Source organism: Mus caroli, chromosome 19 (genome assembly GCF_900094665.2).
Source record: "Mus caroli chromosome 19, CAROLI_EIJ_v1.1, whole genome shotgun sequence".
In the NCBI taxonomy this organism is placed as follows: domain Eukaryota; kingdom Metazoa; phylum Chordata; class Mammalia; order Rodentia; family Muridae; genus Mus; species Mus caroli.
The window spans coordinates 56,973,637-56,995,439 of NC_034588.1; the positions used below are offsets into that span (position 1 = coordinate 56,973,637).

Here is a 21,803-nt window from a genome sequence, read left to right on the forward strand (position 1 = left end):
GACTTTTAACTGTGAGCAAAGTTAGCTTTCTTTTATATTACCTACTACATTTCCTTCGTTTTTAAAACAAGTAATTATTTTAATAGCACTTCTAGATTGTATCATTAACAGACACTAATAACTTTATTGAACAGAGCAAGTGCTACTGCCCTAAAATAGTTCATTTCTAATCTCTAAGATTAAAAAACAAAAACAAAAGGCAAAAGACAAAAACAAAACACCCACTGTCTTACTATTCAAACCAAAAGAGGGAAAAGGGGGGGAAAAAAGAAAGGAAGAAGAAAACTAAATAGTGGAATTTTATATAAACTAGATTTGTACCTAACTGTTTTCCTGTATAAAATGGAAGTATCTTCTTCCTTCAAGGATTAGGTAACTTCAGGCATAGGAACTTCCATGAGATTTACTAACAAAGGTTACAGGCTGATTCGTTTATTCTTCCCATCTCATCATCCACAGATAACAAATTTAATTTTGAGTGACAAATTTTAAAGATGATAAATGGAAACTTACAAATCATGATACTCTAAAATATAGTGTTTAAACTCTGAATTTCTAAATGAATGTCTATATCCTGAAAGCCTTAGGTGTTCAGCATGCACTCCAAATGTAAATGCTTGTTTTATTCTATTTTTTTTTTTTTTTTGACCAATGCCTGAGGCCTTCATGCTTAACTACATACTCAAACTGTGGCTAAGTCCTAATCTCTGCCAACAGCCCCTACCATAATTTCTATGTCAACCTGACAGCTATGAAGAAACGGCAAATTCTAAAGACACATGAAACTTATGAAATGGGTATGAACAATTTGGGATGAACTAACTGTAAATAATTATATTCAAAAATAAATATTACTAGAAGCTGGGACATGGCTCAGTTTGGTAGTGCTTACCTACCTACCTATCATGTACAAAGTCCTGGATTTGATCCCCAGCACCACAGAAACCAGGAAGGTGAAAGGGAAATCAGAAGTTCAAGGTTATCTTTGAGAGTTGGGCCAGCCTGAGCTACAAGAGACTCCGTATCTCAATAAAGCAAAATAAAACCTCCAACTTGTAAAGGATTATTAAGAGTTGATATGTTATTTTAGTAATTTGCTAACATTCCTTCTTCCTGAAACTCTTTTCATAAAGTATTTAAATTTAAAGCATTTTCCAGCTTTTTCCCCCTACGGAACTGGGACCTGCTTAGGATGCAATGGGTGTGTGTTTGGGGGGTGGGTTGGGGGGGGTGGTTACTGAACCCAGTAAGAGCTAGTCTTTGTCATCTTTATTTGCAAACTAGATGAGCAACGACCCCTATAGAACATACACACACACACACACACACACACACACACACACACACACACCCCTATCTAAAAATCACAGAGCTAGCTAATGGCAGAAGAAGCTGTAAAATCATACTCCCTATAGCCCCTGTACATGTTCCACCTTCAAATAGGAACTGGTACTAGAAAAGTATCATCTTAGTAAGCGGTTTCTTCTGAAAGCCATGTATTAAAGAGCCGTGTCCTTCAACAAGCCTGTTTCTCCCAGATGTATATCAATCATAGGGTGCCAAGCCTAGGGGCAAATGTCTAGTCCTAATATTATAATATTAAAGTCTTAAGTATCTTGGTGGGTCCTGAGCTCCTCTGATGTTTCAAATGTTCCTTGGTGCTATGATGATGCACATTTTCATTATATTTATTTATATTGTGTGTGTATGTGTGCTACATATACATGCATCAATGCTACACTGCATGTGTGGAGGTCAGAAGATAACTTACAAAAGCTACTTCCCTCCATTTACTCTACAGCAACCTGACATACGGAGCCATCTTACTGTCTTCATTGTCCAAAGGATCGTTTTAGTAATTTGGTCTGGAAATGAAAACTAAAACTACATGAATTCAAAAAGTGCCAAACTACAAGGGTTTAAAACTAAGAAAATTTAGGTACCATTATTTGACTCTGCAAAGTAAACTTTAACTGCAAAAGTCAACACATTATACTTTCTCTGGAAATGTCCAGCTTAATTGCTACATTTGATTGTCAGATCTGCTCAGTAGAGCACCAAGCAATACTTTAATTAATGTAAAACCTCCTAGCTATGCTTTCAGTTTAATTCAAGGTGAAAACTAATTTGTAGGGAAAGTAATTTTGTTATGAGTCAAAACCGTAAGTCAGTTTATTTTCTAAGGACACATGAGCATTCACAGCACTGAGGGAAAACTAGCCTCACCTACAATGACGACACTCAACATTAATATTCACAAAACATTAATTTATGAGCATGAGGGCATTGAAAACCAATTTGGTTTTGGCACACAAGATCATTCTGCCTTGGCTTACTAAGTTTAAGATATGGACTCCAGACTAGTTTGAAACACCTCCCATTGAGAAATGGGGATACATGATCTACCCCCAGGAGCCTAGGTTCTGTGACTGCTTACCCAGTAGAATGCAAGAATTCTTTTCTGAGTCCAGGACTTTAGACATTTATAGTTTCCAAGTTGCTACTTTCTGAATCTTGGAACATTCACTGTTGGAGGAAACTAAAAACCACACTAATGTCTGAATCATGTAAGCCACCAATAGAAAGCCCCAGTTGGTTCATATCACCTCACTAAGCTCATTCCAGACTGCAGGTAACTAAGATGCTGCTGGCTAAAGCCACGGTATCTGAATGACAGTAAATGGAATTGCAGCATGTCCAGATGTGTAAAAGCCAAAGGAAACTAATGCTCAGACTTTTAGACATTACAGAGACTGGGTATACTTACTTGCTTTGTTGTAGCCACTACAGCCAAGACACAAACCCTGAGAAACTAATGTTTGGACTTTATTTTTTTTTTAAGATTTGTTTTTTATTTATATGAGTACACTGCAGCTGTCTTCAGACACATTAGAAGAGTGCATTGGATCCCATTACAGATGGTTGTGAGCCACTATGTGGTTGCTGGGAATTGAGCACAGGACCTCTGGCAGAGCAGTCAGTACTCTTAACTACTGAGCCCTGCAGCCCCTTGGATTTTTTTTTTTTTCGGACTTTATTTTTATCTCTCTGACTCAATTTCTATGGTAATGACCACTTATCCTACAGTGTCATAAAATGTAATACTTTAAATACTTGTAAAGAATCTAGAACAGGTCCTGTTACATGTAAACTGTGTATATTATCTGCTTAAAAATCTTTGTGATGATCACCTATGCAACTGTTAAAACATTTAATAAGGCTTCCTCTCCTGGGACCAAAACCAGTGTGACTAGCAGTCACTCTCTGTGTCCTCCATTGTTAGTGTAACACCTAGTAACTGTTCGATAAATATCTAATGCGTTTAGTTTTATCCAACATATAAAAACTTAAGGTTTTTTTTTTTCCATTTGCTGGGAAAAGGATATATCTGCCTTTAAATATCAATTTTATGAGAAATCCAAACTAGGAAGTACTCTTACCCAATCTAAGTACAAAATTCTCTTCAATATTCTTCCTATGTGTCCAATAAAGTTGACTTCCAAATTATTAACAGTATAAAGACATATTTAGAAAGGAAATACATTCTACCAGATGTAGCATTTCTCTATGGAATTTTAACAAAGAAGAAAATGTGCTTTAGGAACCTAAAAACAACGTCAGTATTCAATGCTATAACCAATGGCTAGAAGCTGGTATAATAGTACACCTCTACCATCTGCACTTGGGAAGCTCAGGCAGGAGGATTTCTTAAACTTCCACGCCAGCCTTGGTTTGAGAGAGCAAGACCCTCTCTCAAAACCAAAGTAAGTGGAATATCTCAGAATTAATGTATAAAAATCTTATGTAAGTATCTGACCAGTCTTAAAAATAATGCATGTTAGAATCCAAACTTATGGTTCTCCTATTTTGGACTCTGGACTCTCTGGGAGTATGATGTCAATTGAATCTACATTATTGTGTGAAAACTGTACCTTGCAAAAGTGAACCGGCCCAGTATATAAATCCTTGTCTTCATTTAAAAGCAAAAGTGAAAACAAGAGCTTGTGGTCAAGCTTTAAAACAATTACTTTGTAAATTTCAGTAAAACCTCTGTGTGGCAGCAACTAATTACAACTAAAAGTTTTCAATAAAATATAAACTACAATCCACATTAGTTACAGAATATGAAAGACTGCCTTGCTGAATACTGACCAAAACACGAGCTTCTGAAGGTGCTTAGTGACCAGTGATGGTTTGCCTGGTGTCTACTCAGGAGAGGGAGACTCTTAAGGGAGGAAATAATGCCAGGGACTGGGGAAGACTGAATGAGCTTGGAACCTGGATCTTAATTAGCTATCTAAACAACCATAGTAAATATTTTACAGATGCTAATCCACAGGAAGCTAGCAACTTGCTAACATGGTAAATAGCAGCCACACTAGACTAACAGAACCAAAGAGAGCCTGTGCTCGCCTTCACAGACACCGAGTGCTCTTTCAGAAGTCACTGGTGACATGTGACCCTCCTCATCATACTCCTGCTCAGGGAAGGCGTGGCAACACAGAATAGGCCAAGAACACTGTCCAATAAATGAGCTGCCTAAGTGGCCCAGAACAGTAGGTGACTGTTAAACCAGTTTCAATCATGTCTCTCTCTATAGACTGAGGTAGACTTAACTTCCTGCTCTCTGGCTCTAGAGATGTCAATATTGGAGTTTAGAGACAGTGTTCTCAGATGAAAGAAAAGAGTAAGAGTGAGCTGGAGAAGGAAGGGAAAAAGGAAAAAGGAGACCATGGCTACTGCTGTCTCACCCCCAAAGAAAGTAAAAGTATACTTACGCATTAGGCTGTAAATGTGCTTCTCTGCAACATGTTCCGTAAACAGTTTTATAAGGTCATCTTTTAAGTCTCTGTTAAGCTTAGTTTCTATGTAAAACTTATTCTGAAAAAAAAAAGTAAATAAGTTTTTATATATCAATAGGGAAAAGTAATCACTCGCATGAATAGGAGAGTTTTAGAGAATGAATAAATATACTGTTTTAGAGAATGAATAAATATATTGACTAATAAAATAATAATAAAATAAAAAAGCCCTGCAAACTGCAAAACCCAGCCATTCCTAGTCACAGGTTTTCTTGGCATGAGGTTGAAAGATCCAATTATTAACTTCACAATAATATGGAAACAGTACAGAGCAATGCTGTGTGCCATGCCTTTAAGAGTTCATCCCCAGGGCTGGAGAGATGGCTCAGAGGTTAAGAGCACTGACTTCTCTTCCAAAGGTTCTGATTTCAATTCATAGCAATCACATAGTGGCTCATAACCATTTATAATGAGATCTGGTGCCCTCTTCTGGCCTGAAGGCATACACACAGGCATAACACTATATGCATCATAAATAAATAAATCTTTAAAAACAAAAAACAAGCTCATCACCAGCATCAAAAGGCAATGCAGGAAGACTCAAGAAAGGTACTCCTCAGCATCCAAAGCTTAGGGCAAGCAAGTAGTGGAAGCCACTAGGAAAAGTCTCTTTATACATGCCCCTCAGTAATGGCCACTGTACCAAATTCTAGATACCATCTCTGCTCAGAAGCAGATACCCTAATCAGGCTAACTATTGCAAGCTTTTTTGTCCCCCTGGTAAGAACACGCTCAGGGCAACCGGAATCTTCTGCAGCACAAGCTTTATTGCTTACCCCATCAGGAGCCAGTGGCGAAGAGAGCCAGAGAGGGAGCCAGAGAGAGAGAGAGAGAGATCCCCTGAATGGCGAAAACCCGTCCCTTTTATGGAGGACTGTCCTCCACCTCGGACGTGTCGCTCCCTGATTGGCTGCAGCCCATCGGCCGGAGTTGTCATCACGGGCACATGGGGTGGGAAGCTACCCCAGCACATGCGCAGCTTGCTTGTTTACTACTTAGAACACAGGTGCCAGTGCCATCAGCGCCATCTTGTAATGGCCAATGTGAGGGCGGCTCCTTACAGCTAACCACAAGCAGATTAAAGGAAAAGTTCTTCATTTATATCCAATAAAAGATAATTCTATGGTGTACAGCAAGTTATAAAACAGAAACCCTAATTCCCAGCATACCTGGGAACTGCCTACTCTCAAGGTCTGTTACAAGATGGACTGCCATTCCTTATTTACCAGAGTCACTTTGAATCAACTTTTCACTTTCTTACCAAAATCCACCTGACTAGGAAAACAAATAAAAATCTGAAACTGTTAAATGTGTTCGTGTTTTAAATGCTAACTCAATGACCAACAGTAGAAAACACAAAGGGAATGAAAACAAATTTTCACTCACTCTCTTAGTTCAGCAGTATTTCCCTCTGTTTGTTTTTTGTTGTTTGTTTTTTTTTTTTAAGGGGAAACTAAAAATAAGATGCAAACCCTTGGTTAAAAACTACAGCTATGCCAATGGGTTAAAGCCTTCCAGAGCTGATCCTGTGTTTTAGCTTTATAGGTTCCATTCTATAGAGAAAATGACATGATACACTTGTTTTGAAACACTCCTTGCATGGGAACCACTCCTCTCACCACTGAGTACTACTTACTGGTTGTACCTTGGTACCTGGCACTTTTACCCTAATGTTAGGACCTAGGAGACATTTCTCCACAAAAATATAGAAACATGCCACGGTATTAACTGTGTATTTTCTTGTTTTCCATAAATTGTTAAAACAATCCCCAACTGATGACAATACAAATATGTCCAATGTTCTGCTATTAAAATGTATGTATGCACGTGCATATATATATATATATATATATATATATATATATGTATATACACATATATGTGTATATATACACTTAGTGTTTATATCTATTTATGAACTTGAGAAATTTTATACAAAAAATCTGAGTCTTTCAAGGCAATTTTAGCAATTCATTTCTACTCTAAATTATAGGTCTGTTTCTTTTACAGATTCATCAAGAGTATTTCCAAGCACTTTTTAAAAAGTAATTTAAAAGTAATTGTAAGTTACATTTAACAATGGCATATTTTTCCTTTTTTATGATTATATACATATATGTGTGTGTGTGTGTATTCTGTGAACTATCTAATTCATACCAGACAAAACATAGTATTGCTGACTTTTTTCTAATTAATCCATAAAAGTTAATTATCAAAGACAATAAATCTGTGTCTAGTATTTTACAAATTTCCTACAATGTTCCCCATCTACTTTTGTTTTGGGTATTTTTCTGAACAAAGGTGTTTCAAGCTTTCATCATCTAATGCTCTCCTTCCTGACAGGATTTAAAGGTCTCCTCTCAGCAAGTACATAGGAATGAGACCTGTGGGGATACTGGGGGGGGGGGGGGGGGGGTGGGGGACAGCACAGAGGAAGAGAGGGTTAGAGAAAAACTCAAGCAGAATGTATTATATACATGTATGAAACTGTTAAAGAACAAATTTAATAAAAGAAAATTGTGGGAGGGATGGAGAAGAAATGCCCTTCTAGCTTTCTCACCTCCAATTTCTGGCTTATTCCACTTAGATGTGCTGTAAGAATAAGGTGGTGAATTAGACGCCATATTCATAAACACACCCATCTGTAAACTGACTCAGGAATGGGAAAAGAAATTATAACTATAGTAAATAAAAACAGAACACAATTAACCTTGCATGGTTTGGGAAAGAAAGGGTGACAGAGCTCTAACTTACCATATATATGAAAAGAGGCACGATGCTCTGCAATGCTCCCATATACTGTCCCAGAGCTATATTAAATCTTTCAATATAGAGGTCTGGAGGGCTGGCCTGTGAGAAAGAATATCAACGTAAGTACTCTGGGAAACCAGCTGAAAGTACTTCTTCAACCCCTGCAATACAAACTCAGAAAGAACCTAAGATGGGGGAGGTACTTATACTCTAAAGTCAGTTCAGATTTTTTGTTCCAAAGTCTATTCTATGACACTTTAGTCACTTTTAAAAACTATATGGCTTTAACATATTAGCTAAAAAGTATGATTTTAATAAATCACCACTGAATTAGAGATACTTCTTAAAGGAATCAAACCATATTAGGACCTGGAATTAGGGGGGACAGAATTCAAGTAAGTAAAGCAGGCTCTAGACACTACCAGAGAGGCTGAATTGATGTCAAGCAGTTAAGCATGCTTGCTTCTCTTACAAAAGAACCAAGGTTCAGCTTCCAACACCCACATGGTAGCTGACAACCACCTGAACCTTTGGTTCTAGGGAATCCAATACTATCTTCTGGCCTCCACAAGCACTGTATCATGTAGTATACAAACATACAATGAAGTAAAGCATTGACAAGTATAAAATAAAATAAACCAATCTTTTAAGACACTATTAGAGTGGCTAATACATTTTTAAATTTTATCTCCATTATAAACAGCTTCTCTAGTTAACCAACTGTCAACAAGAGAAGTAAGGACTCCAATGATTCACATATACCTGCAGGTCTAGACTGAAGTACATTATAATGCACATCTAACTTCACTCACTCCTACAAAATACTAAGTCACAAATTCACTAAGGAACCTCTCCAAATTTACTGTACGTTGACTGAACATGTCTTGTCTCCCAGTATAGCTATAACTGAAGTAAGGAAGTAATTAAAATTCCATGAAGTCATAAGGGCATGGCCCCACATCCTGCAAGACCATGCCCTTAAAGAGACAAAGGGTTTCTAAATCTTTGCTATCAAAATGTGGCACAGAGAAGGCTTTGGTGAGAATGTTTCATCTGCAATCCAGGAGGAATCTTCACCAGGAACCCATAAGCCAGAACCTCAATCTGGAAACTTCTCCGCTTCCAAACCGATATAAGAGATAACTTAAACTGCCCAGTCTATGGTATTTTGTTGTAGTACCATAAGATGATATGTTTTACAAAACTATATCCATGTACTATTTTATTTTATTCTTTAAATTAATTTAACATTAAAGAAGCCTAAATAAAACAGATTAAAATTATCAATTAAATTTAAAAAGATTAAATTTTAGCAAATGATAATTAAATTATAAATTATAATTAAATAAATTTAAATTATTAAATTTAAAAATATTAAATTTAAAGGGATTAAAATATTAGCAAATGATAAGATACATGAACTAAAAATTCCTGAGCCACAGTGTTGGGGAATGGGAAAGTATAAAATATAAAAACAAAACATTCCACTTTAAGGTCTGTTCTTTGGAAACTTCATCACCTGACAACCAGACCTTAAAGATAACATCATGCTTTCACGTTCTACGACACTAAGACTCCTTAGTACCAAGTTCAACCATATAAAATTAGGGGGCTGGAGAAATGGCTCAGTGGTTAAGAGTGCTTGCTGTTCTCCCAGAAGACCTGAGTTTCGATCCCAGAACCCCTATCAAGCAGCTCACAACCTGTAATTCCAGAACCAAGGATTCCAGCCCTCTACTGGCCTCTTCAGGTACCCATCCACTCATATACAGAGACATACACATAAACTAAGTAAAATTATACAAGCTGTGTCTTAAGCTATTTGAGAAATGTTGAATGTTCTTATACCTCATAATGCTTTGACTTCTACCTAGGAGCTTGGAATATATGCTGGGAACTAACTCTACTTCATCTTTCATTACAGAGTACTTAAAGGTCTGGTGTTTATCTTCCCATTTCTTTTCCTAGTCTTTCTAACTACCTGTGGAATAAAAGTTGTCTCTATCATACATAAGAGGGAAACAGCTCAGAAATATTTAACCATTTGAGTATGATCCCAAGCTAGTAAGCACTAAGACTCAATCAGATTCCAGCAACTTCTTAGTACTCCAAAATCCCCACTACCATCTTTTTTCTTAAGTTCACACCTCTCAATTTAAAGCACATTGTCTACTTCTGATTCCACAGCCTACACCTTCTTTCTTATACACAACCCAGCTCAGTGCATGGACCAACTAACCAATCCCAAGTAGAATCAGTGTTGTTTTGTCTGCCCAAACATCTCTCTACCCACGCCTCACCAGACTTGCTCTTTTCCTTCAAGTTTTGTCACTTTCTCAAAACATCTGAGTTCCACAGCCCTTCAGTGGAGCAAACCACTTACTGCTCCTACTGAGTAATCTCTGCTACTAACTGCAAGCCCCTGAGGCAACAATCTGTACCTTACCTGCTCTTCTCCAATCTAACTACAATGCCTAGAATACAGGACACAGGGAGAGGTATATTTTTCAAAAGCAGGGTCTTTGGAAATCTAAACTTTACAACATCTAAATCTAACCTAGCACTGTTTAAATCTAAATTTTTACTTTAGTATTATCAAGGTTCTAGGATACTGAGCAACTAATGCATCAGTTTGAATTTCAATTTCTATGCTAAGGAGCAATACTCACACTATGCTATTTCTGAGAATGTGGCAAAAATAAGAGAAAATCTGGAACCGCTTTGAAAAAAGACACATACTGTAAAACTATATATGAGCAAGGGTGCAGAGCAGCCATGTGCCTAACACTTAGAAAAATCCACTCATATTTTAAAAAGCAATCTTTGCCAACCAGAGAACTTATGAGAAATGGCTTGCATTACAAGCAAGCCTAACTACCCTTAATGAACAGACTGGTATACACCATCTTCCTCAACGCAGCTTCAAAGAACTTAGGAAATGATATTCAGCACTCAAAGAAGTAAATTCTACCCATATTGAAGAAAAAAGTTTGAAAAGCTATTACATTAAAATATTTTTTTCATTTTCATAAAAGGACACCGTCTAAGTGTTAAAAAACATGAACACTGATCAAAAGGCACATTTAACAGCAGAGAGAATAAATACAATTGAACTCCTTATTCCTTTACAAAGTCCCGAAGCCTCAAAGGTTAGGAGTATTAAAAAGTACTTTTTGTGCTAAATCAAATGTCAGAACACTTAACTTTTTTACTTCCACATTTCATGTTGCATTTACTCAAAACCTTTGAAATGACTAGACTATAAATTATGACAGTCTGAGAAAATAAACTCCATCTATTCCAGGAAACTAGAAATAAATGTCACTTTGAAAATCCTAATCAAACTGTTCCTCTTTACAATAAACTCTGGTCCCCACTGAGAAAAACGATGCCTAGTTGAGTTTCACTATTCCAAAATGGTATTATTTGGCTTGAACATTAATTGGAAAAATAATCCATCATATCAAAAAGGAAGAAACAAGCTGCAGGAAAAAAAGTAATTATTCTAAATTCTTGCAATTTTTAGGGGAAGTAGTGCAGGTGCTTTGGACAGAACCCATAGCTAAACCCTCAGCTCCCTCCTTATTTAGTTTAAAATTTTAGTCAGTTCAAATGGGTTTAGTGTTTTAAGTTAACTTCCTACTCCCTGAAACCACAATTATTTTCTATCCTTCCGAAAAATACATTGCTTGTAGAAATAAGAATATGATAGCTCTCTATACACATGTGAATATCAATCTGTAATCTATCTTGGGAGTAAGTTTTATTGTATTGCATCTTAAACATTTTGGCCTCCGGAACCATTTGCACTATTTAAATAACTGAAGATGGGGCTGAAGAGATGGTTCAGTAGTTAAGAGCAACTACTGCTCTTATAGGGAACCAGGATTGAGTTCCAGTTCATGCATGACAGTTCACAGGGATCTGATGCTGTCTTCTTGCTGCCATAGGGTCCTGTACCCATATAAAGCACATAAACTCATGTGGATGCACAAATACACATGAAAATAATAAACGATAAATCTTTAAGCCTGAAGGCTCCAAAAAGCCTTTAGTTTTATGTGGGCTACAGCAAATACTTTTCTATCTGGAATTAGTAAAGGTGCAGTGAAGAGCCCCTGTAGGAGACTGAGAACGGCCTGGGCAACAAGTGAGAATGTGCAGTTCAAAAACAAATAAAACTGGACTTTATCAACAGAGGACACTCCACCTCTTAAACATCTAGAGCCCAGACAGCAAGGTGTATTTAGTAAACTACTCACCAAATCATGTCCAATCTCTAAAGTCAAATTACAGACATTTTTAAGATGGGTGACTTGGTTAACAATGGTGTTTAGACATACTAGCTCCCAACAAAATCTACTTTATTGCCAAGCTCAAAGCTGATTAAGGAACTGTGAAAAGTTAAAGCCTACAAATAAAATGTTCAGCACCTACTAGTACCCTTGGGTATTGCCCAAGTAGGAAATGAAAAGCACTGTGACTTAAACACAGCAGGAAATATTCATTTGTACAAACATGGTGGGTGAGCAGAAGCAGACTACATTAGGCACAATGAGCTTCACAGGCATTGCAGACTAGAGGAAATGGGCTTCACAGATGAGGGTCCAAAGAACAAGCCCTTCAGTTTTCAAGAGACATAAAACCAAGGGTTGTGAATTGTATGGTGTGTCAAGAACAGAAGAAGCAGGGTGTTTGTACAGCAAAAAAAGGGGAATGGAGCCATTTTGAGGGAAGCTAAAAGCTCACCAAGAAGAATGAGACTTAGAAAGGTTTTGGTAGAAGCTCTAGAAAGCAAGTTAACTTCTGAGCTATTTATTTTAGGCATCAGATAGCAGAGTTAAGGACAAAGAGCAGAAGAACTTCAGCTCTGCATAATACAAAAGCCTCTGAGCATAGGTAGGTCAAATAGCAAAGGCTATTCAATATGGTTTCCTCCATCACTAAGGTCTTCAAAAGTACACCAGCACACACACCAGTAACACATATTTCTTACATATTTGCTGCTATCAAGAGTCTATTAGCTACTATTCTGCCATGAGTCTAGTCTCTTCTGCTGCAGCCAAATCACTGTCACTTCATTGTGCATTACTGTAAAGAGCAAAGGCTTAGTGTTCCTGAAACCATCCATAGTATAAAAGCAGCTGAAAGCATTTTTACTCCAGGGTTGACCTTCTTTGCTATACAATAAACAAACAAATAAAAAAGGGAGCATGTTTTGCAATAAAGTCAACATGGATGTAGAGGTCTTTGATAAAAAAAGAACATTTTTGATAACATTATCCAATCAGCAACATCCTAAGATTTTGTTACATTATGTACCATTATATAACCCTTTTTTCTTTATTGTGTTTTAGGAAGCTGGTATATTGCTATGATAAAACAAATTAGGTTTAAAAGTTAAGACACAGCTTTGAAAAAAGGTCTATTGCATGATGTTCACCAGATACAGTACACATTTGTTTAAAATTCTGGCTTCCAGGGAAAGAATAAAGTTGAATAATTTTCATTAAACATTTTCTTAGAAATATAACTATGAACCCCCCAGAGCAGGTGAGAGAGCCATCTTGTCTCCTGGGACCCTCTGAGACCAGTCTGCGCAGGTGAGAGTACAGACTGCAGAAGTGGCCCAGCTTCTGGGACAGGCCCTGTTTTTGGCTGCAGACATCTGGGAACTTTCCCCACCAGAGGAGGGCTTTGACCCCCCAGAGCAGGTGAGCAAGCAGACTTCAGAAGCGACAGAGCTTCTGGGACAGACCCCCCCACCCCCGCCCCGCTTCGGGCTGCAGACATCCTGGCACCTTCCCCACCAGAGGAGAGGTGACCACCTGGGAGGGCTCTGACCTCCAGAGCAGGCTAGGGAACCATCTTGTGTCTTGGGTCCCTCGGAAACCAGTCTGTGCAGGTGAGCACACAGACTGCAGAGGCAACCCATCTTCTGGGACAGGCCCTATTTCGGGCCTTCATCTTCAGCCAGGAGGCAGGTCTGAATGCCAGACCGCTGTGCACCTTCCCTGCAAGAGGAGAGTACTCCAACCACTGAGACTCAGAAGAGAGCTGGACTCCCAGGACAGCTGACAGGCTAACACAATCACAGGAGGAGCAGGCTCCAGCCAGAGACAACCATAACAACTAACACCAGAGAGTACCAGATGGCAAAAGGCAAATGCAAGAATCTTACCAATAGAAACCAAGACTGCTCACCATCATCAGAATCCAGTACTCCTACCTCAGCCAGTTCTGGATACCCCAACACACCCAAAAAGCAAGATTCGGATTCAAAATCATATCTCATGATGATGGTAGAGGACATCAAGATGGGCTTTAATAACTCAAATAAATACAGGAGAACACTGCTAAACAGGTAGAAGTCCTTAAAGAATCACAGAAAAACATTGCTAAACTGGTAGAAGTCCTTAAAGAGGAAACACAAAAATCCCTTAAAGAATTACAGGAAAACACAACCAAACAGGCACTCACTGATAAGTGGATATTAGCCCAGAAACTTAGAATACCCAAGATACAATTTGCAAAACACAAGAAAATCAAGAAGAACAAAGACCAAAGTGTGGATACTTCATTCCTTCTTAGAATAGGGAACAAAACACCCATGGAAGGAGTTACAGAGACAAAGTTTGGAGCTAAGACAAAAGGATGAACCATCCAGAGACTACCCCACCTGGGGAGCCATCCCATAATCAGCCACCAAACCCAGACACTATTGCATAAGCCAGCAAGATTATGCTGAAGGGACCCTGATATAGCTGTCTCTTGTGAGGCTATGCCAGTGCCTGGCAAATACAGAAGTAGATGCTCACAGTCATCTATGGGATGGAACACAGGGCCCCCAATGGAGGAGCTAGAGAAAGTACTCAAGGAGCTGAAGGGGTCTGCAACCCTATAGGTGGAACAACAATATGAACTAACCAGTACCCCCAGAGCTCGTGTCTCTAGCTGTATATGTAGCAGAAGATGGTCTAGTCGGCCATCATTGGGAAGATAGGCCCCTTGGTCTTGCAAACTTTATAGGCCCCAGTACAGGGGAACGCCAGGGCCAAGATGTGGGAGTGGGTGGGTAGGAGAGCAGGACAGGGGAGGCAGGGGTATAGGGAACTTTTGAGATAGCATTTGAAATGTAAATAAAGAGAATATCTGAAAAAAAAAAAAAGAAAAGAAATGTAACTACGAACATCTAACATTTGATGTATAAAAAGTTGACAACCATATTCTAAGTGATATCAACATTTAGTGCCTTAGTCCTAGAATACGGTCTGAGGCATAATTATCATTCCTTGTATTTGCCATTTGCAAAGCTTCTGAAAAAGAGTATTTGTTGTGGCATGAAAAGGTATATTACCAGCCAGGCAGTGGTGGCACACCCCTTTAATCCCAGCACTTGGGAGGCAAAGGCAGGCAGATTTCTGAGTTCAAGACCAACCTGGTCTACAGAGTGAGTTCCAGGACAGCCAGGGCTACACAGAGAAACCCTGTCTCAAAAGAACCAAAAAAAAAAAGAAAAGAAAAAGAAAAAGGTATATACCTTCTCCTAACCCCAATAATTATATATGTTTATATATATATATATATATTTCTATATTCTAAATAAAATGGAAGCTCTTAACAATTTGCATATTTTAAAATGCATATTAATTTGTCCTAACATAATAATAAAGTCATTACACCTAAACATACTTTCAGGAAAAATAATCTTCCAAAACAAATCCAAATTTATTTAAGTAACTTTAGTAATTATTTTGACATTTTAACAAATCTCTTACAACTTAATAGAACGAACGTAGCTAGATTCTTCCATCTGTTTCAATACTTAATCAATTGTTGTATGTTTTGAAGTTAAGGAAGAAAAAATTGTTTTTTAAGATTCATTTATTTTATGTATGTGAGTACACTGTAACTGTCTCCAGACACATGAGAAGAGAACATCAGATTCCATTACAGATGGTTGTGAGCCACCGTGTGGCTGCTGGGAACTGAACTCAGGACCTCTGGAAGAGTAGTTAGTATTCTTAATTGCTGAGCCATTTCTCCAGCCCAAAGTAAGAAAATTTAATGTCAGAAATTTATAAATGGAGATGGGGAGAAGTGTATGCCTTTTCATGCCACAACTAATATTCTTTCATTTTCATTAGCAAACAGCAATTCCTTGAAAATTTGTTGCAATGAGAATTCAAACACATGAAAGTATCAATGGGTGCATTAAATACTATATGAAGTCTAGTTTATCTTCTTATTTTGAATGAGTCCTTAATCCACATTATTTGTTACCTCTGCACACTGGTCCCAGGAAAACAGTGAGTTACACAGATCTAACTGCTGACTCATTTCAAGTACCTAGGTCTCTTATTCAGTTTGTTCTTCAAGTGTTCCATAGAGAAGGGTAGTTTTCTCAACATTCCGACTGTAGTCTGGTGTATATTTAAGCACTCAACTATAGGAGCATATAGGAGCCATTCTTATTCAACCCACCACAGCTACTATGAAGATTAAAAAACAAAGGCAATGTAGGAAATGGAATTCTTTGCAGTCACCTTCTTGTAGACAAACATGCTTATGAACCTGTCTTCTATCTTTTAGACTATTATAGTATGGGGACTGAATAAGTAGATAGTACATTCAGACACTGTACAAGTACCGAAGTTCTTAAAGTACATACCTTTTAATACAGGGTATTTTAGTACCCCAAAGTCGCAATTCAAAAAATTGAGTAATTTTTACAGTTCTTTTTGAAGACTGTACATAGACCAGACTGGTCTGAAACTTGCATGGACCCTCCTCTGCCTCTGCATCCCCAGTGGTATACATGTGTCAATCATACCCTATCATATAGGACATTCCCAAGTGAGATTGGTTGCTTTATTTTCTAATTCACACATGTACAATTTGACCCACCACTGCTTGCATTATCATTGCAAATGTCAACAAAATTACAGGGGAAATTATACACAGTAGAAAGCTTGTACTTAGCAGAGCCTTGAACAAGTTTAAGGGCCTCCAGAGTTACTCTATCTAGTGGGTATATCAGGTGAACTGAGTTCTAAGGACTGGTCATGCTAGGTCCTTTGAAGAACAGCAAGCATTCTGAACAGCTGAACAGCTGAACAGTTCCAGTTAGTTCCTAAGGATTTATTTCTTAAAGGAAAATTTCCCCTATCTTTTTAAACAAGCACATAGCTGTCTCAAAACAAACCTTAAAAAATAACATAATCTATGATCTATAGGAGCAAAAAGAGATGTCTCAGAAGTAAGGGGCCTTTTTAAAACCGTTTTTAAAAAGATAATCTATATAAATATATTCTACATATTCTGGTAATAAGCAAATGTAGGTAGTATCTGCTTGTCCTTCTATCTGTCTCAACTGAACAAGCAGATGCTTTAAAAATCTCAACTGTACTACAGATATGTGCTTTCTAGCAACTTACAGAATGTCACTTCTGAATCTGTCTGAGGACCTAAGATCATGCTAAGCCTGCAATGAAACAGGTTAAGGAGAAGTCTCTACCCTCAGAGGCTCATGATGAACATTAAAACCACTGTCTGAATGAGCACTTGTGGAAATGGCTCAGGGTTAGATTAGATTGTCTCACTGGCAAATTCTCCTATAAGAAGGACTTTCTGAAGGTAACTGCTTCAGTTAAAAGCCTTCAGAAGAATTCACAAGTAAAAGAGTTACTAATGGTAATGATATCTATTTTGCTTGAGGTCTAGGAAGAAAGGTAACCAGGTAAATTTCTTTTAAGGTAGGGAGGGAGGGAAGGAGGGAGGATATGTGTGTGTGTGTGTGTGTGTGTGTGTGTGTGTGTGAGAGAGAGAGAGAGACAGAGACAGAGACTGTAACCTCATGTGCATGGGTATCCATGAGAGAGAGAGAGAGAGAGAGAGAGAGAGAGAGAGAGAGAGAGAGAGAGAGAGAGACTGTTACCTCATATGCCTGGATATCCATGGAGTCCAGAACAGTACATCAGAACCTCTTAGAGCTGGAGTTACAGGCTGCAGTGAGCTGCCCAATGTAAGTGGTAAGATCAAATTCTAGTTCTGCACAAGAGCTACAAACACTTTTAACCATTTCTTCAGACCAATAACTTTATTACCTAAAATCTTCAGTCTAGCAAGAAGAAAAGAAGTATCCTTGGGGAAGTAAAGAGGTTATTTGTTCATCTGTTTGTTTTAAGACACACTTTGAATGTCAACAGATTTAAATTTTAAGGCCTTTATTTTTTTCATTTTGCCAAGACAACTGCAAGCAACCAGTTGGATTGTACTGCCACCCACTGGGCAAAAAGCAAATCGCAATGCAACACCTGCCCAGCTTTAACCCCATCAAAACCCCTTTACTTGCAGTTGGACAAGAAGGCCAATACATATCTTAAGTAATGTTTGTACAGACTGAATAAAATTAAGTAAAAGAGACTAGCTATAGCTTAGTTCCAACTAATTTTATTATCGATCTGTCAATTATAGTAACTAGAAACCCAAGATATATTTAGCTTAAACATATCAAAAGTATTAATTTTATTAAAATATTTTAAGTGTACCCAATCAACTTCCTTTTAATTAAAACAGCTAACAAACACATCTCTAAACTGCTGTTTAGAAATTTAAGAATGAAAACGTGTACCATTCCACAGCCCCCTTGTTCTGGATCTGAACAGAAAATTATCTGTGCTGTTTCCCCCACTTTAATGTTATTGTCTTTCCATGGAAGCAGACTGCTTAAACAACTTAGTAATGTGAAGTTCCAAACTACTGAAAATGAGCAACTCTTAGTGGTCAGTGAACTGCATCAAAAGCCACAACACTTAGGTGGCTAAAGTGAAGATACACTACAGTTCAACCAAGTGCACTTAACTTAGCCACAAAATGCTTAGGGAAAAGTGGTTGACAACTGTTCCAATGGATTCTGCATCACATACATACACACAAACACACACGGGGGGGGGGGGGAGCGGGGGATAAAATACAGCTTTCTTGCTCACTCATGTTGTATACCTGTGTTGAGAGTTTGATCCACATTACCCTTACTTAGGACCAGAGTTAAGAGGAACCTTTGCAGCTGAAGGGGTTTGTAACTCCATAGGAAGAATAACAATATCAACCAGCCAGACCCCTGCCCCAGAGCTCCCAAGGACTAAACCACCAACCAAAGAGTACACATGGAGGGACCCATGGCTCCAGCTGCATATGTATCAGAGGATTGCTTTATCTGGCAATGGGAGGGGAGGCCCTTGGTCCTGTGAAGGATCAATGCCCCAGTATAGGGGAATGCTAGGGCAGTAAGGCAGGAGTGGGTGGGTGGGTGGGTTTGAGAGCACCCTCATAAAAGCAGGGAGGAGGGGGATAGGATCGGGGATTTGCAGAGGGGAAACAAAGTAGGGGGGATAACTCTGAAATGTAAATAAAGATGAACATTTGCCATTGGGAACACCAAGGCAAGGAAGCAGCAACATAAGGAACTGCAGAGCCAACATGAAGTATTCCCTGCGTTTGTGGACACACTCCTTTCAGGAACAACTCATGTGCCAAAGTTACTTGGTATGGCCTAATTTCAAGGTAGTAAGCAAGTACAACTCTACTATATCTGCAGACGGAACTGGGAACAAGGTCAGCAGCACTACAGCTGGCACATTCACCTCAAGTCCTAAATCGAGGCCATGGTAGGCTGACAGACACCAGCATGAGTCATTTGGATTGCTATTCTCAAAAGTACACATTGTTCAAAAGATGGCATCCTGATGGATAAACGCAACAACCCGCACAATAGTTAGCATGACAGTGGCAACATAAACATTAAAGTCTGCCAAGGGTAGAGGATTCAAAGTGGAGGCAACCATAGCAGAGCAGCAGAACACTTCCTTGGCAGGAAGGAGGAGCTACTGGAAAAAGAAACCAGATGGGAAAAAGATCTGAATATGTAAAGGTGCAATCAACCAAAAAGCAAAATACTGCTGTGCAGTTCTCATGGAAAGGTAACTTCAACTCCTCATCAAGGGCTACTGCCTTGCTCTGGAAGGAATGAAGTCAGAGAGTTAAGAAAAAGTGCACAGATATATTTGAAAAATTTTCACAGTAGAGAAAATTAGCCAGGACTTGGAACTTAGTTTATTTTCCTACTCAGTCACTCTTCACATCACAGAATATTAAAATGATCATTATGTCTTTTTCCATAAAAGCTGCTAAAGAATAAAGCTGCAATTTTTCTGTAACTCTAGCATCTAGGCCCTGCATACTAAGGCCTAGCATACACAGCATAAATATTTGTCAAATCAAACATAAAACACAGTCTATTTCCCCACCTCTAGAGAGCACAGAAATTTTGATCTCTGTCTGGGTTCTATAGCTATGAAGCTTTGGATAGCCTGGAACTCACTATTTGACCAGGCCAACCTTCAACTTTAAGTCACAGAGATTTACCTGCCTCTGCTTCCTGGGTGCTCGGGTTAAAGGCATGCACCACTATGGACAGCCTTTCTCCTTTTTATTACCAACTGGTTCATGGTTTTTACACTAAGACTAGGGCTACATGTATACCTTATTTTACTCAGAGCTTGGAAAATTTTTAAGGCACTATGATAGGGCTCCAGTAAGGCCTGAGACCACACACTGTTATTTCTGGGAAAGTTAAAGGGTCCCAGTAAATTATTCACACAAATTAAGATCAAGTTTTGGGTTGTATTTTATGTGTATGAGTGTTTTGCCTGCATGTATGCATGTGTACGACTTGCAAACTTGATGCTCAGACCTGTCAGAGGTGGCATCAGAATCCCTGGAACTAAAGTTACAGATGGCACAAGCTACCATGGAGGTGCTGAAAATTGAACCTGGGTCTTCTGCAAGAGCAACAAGTGCTCTCAACCACTGAGCCATCTCTCTCACCCCATATCAAATTTTAATACATCGGTTTCAATACCAATTTAAAGACATCCCCTTTCAGAGTTTCATTTTTTTAGATTCTGGAACTGCAGATGACCTGTTAGTCTGCCACCAACAGCACTTCCCCATACCCCATCATTCCTATGCCAATCCATTTTCTATACTTCTAACACCAATGCTCTAAAGATGTAATTCCTGGCATTCAATGGTTTCTGCCATCTGAATCTGGTCTGCTTTGTCTAGCTTTTCCCCTCTCCCAACCCCACTGGAACATCATTCGCTGTCTTCTTCATAGGACTGCTTCTTAAGACCTGCATAAGCACCACAAAGGAGCCTCTGCCCACAAAGTTCTCTTGTCCCTTATGACAACTCTTTGTTGGTGCTGCCATCTTCACTGCCCTAACTAAGCTGAGATTAGTCAACTTTTACTCTGAATCATGGCGGTCTGGATGGCTCTAAACAATGCAACGCTCTAACAAAGAGCCACTGTGCTTTAATGCTTTCTTTAAGTTCCACCTGCTGTTTGAGATAAATGCTAAGGCTTTTGATTTTCCAAATTTTATTATTTTCTAACCTTGTGTTTTAAATTCTATTCCAAATTAAATTTTCTTAAAACCAACACCCTACCTTCACCTTGTTTGATATGGGCCTCTTTTTGCTGCTGTTGTCATCATTTTCCTGATGGATGCCAGGCTACCTGGCCCATAAGCTCCAGGGGTTCTCCTGCCTCTTCCACCACCTCCCTGTAGAAGCATGAGGGTTAAATGTCTGGCTTATGAATGGGGATTTAAATAGGGGTTTAAGTTTCCCACTGAGCCATCTCACCAGCCCTTGTCTAACATGTCCCACATTTACTTTCAATTTTTCTGTTTCCTTACTATCTTTCAGCTGTGATTCTTGGCAGCAATATTTGGTAAAGTTGCAGGATTTCATACTGTCTGATTATTGCTTCTCAAAGCAGTCCTTAGCTTTTATCATTTCATAAAATGATAGACCGGGTAAAATTTAAGTTATTCTTTATTCTATGCCTCATCTGTTCTTTGTGCCTTTTCCCTCCTTTTCGTGACTTGATTATTTTTATCATTATTATTATTATTAACATTATTATTATTATTAAATCTTCTTACAGTCCAGTCATTACCCCCTTCCTATCCATCCTCTGACAGTTCTTCATCCCATCCCTCCCCCCACCCCCACCCCCCATCTCCAAGAGGATGTGCCTACCCTACCCGACCCCACCCCACCCACTAGACCTCCCACTCCTTACGATCCCAAGTCTCTGGAGGGTTAGGTGCATCTTCTCTC

The 21,803-nt window shown here is 38.7% G+C and overlaps 1 protein-coding gene across 1 annotated transcript in view; it reads right to left on the reverse strand.

The window, feature by feature from the left end:
* Cacul1 (CDK2 associated cullin domain 1) overlaps nucleotides 1–21,803 on the reverse strand; it is a 60,085-nt gene that overhangs the window by 14,401 nt on the left and 23,881 nt on the right. Inside the window, exons 3-4 of the mRNA XM_029472481.1 lie at nucleotides 7,617–7,712; nucleotides 4,779–4,881 (exon numbers count right to left, since the gene is read on the reverse strand). Of these exons, the coding sequence (XP_029328341.1) occupies nucleotides 4,779–4,881; nucleotides 7,617–7,712 (199 nt within the window). The remainder of the gene's footprint in view (nucleotides 1–4,778; nucleotides 4,882–7,616; nucleotides 7,713–21,803) is intronic.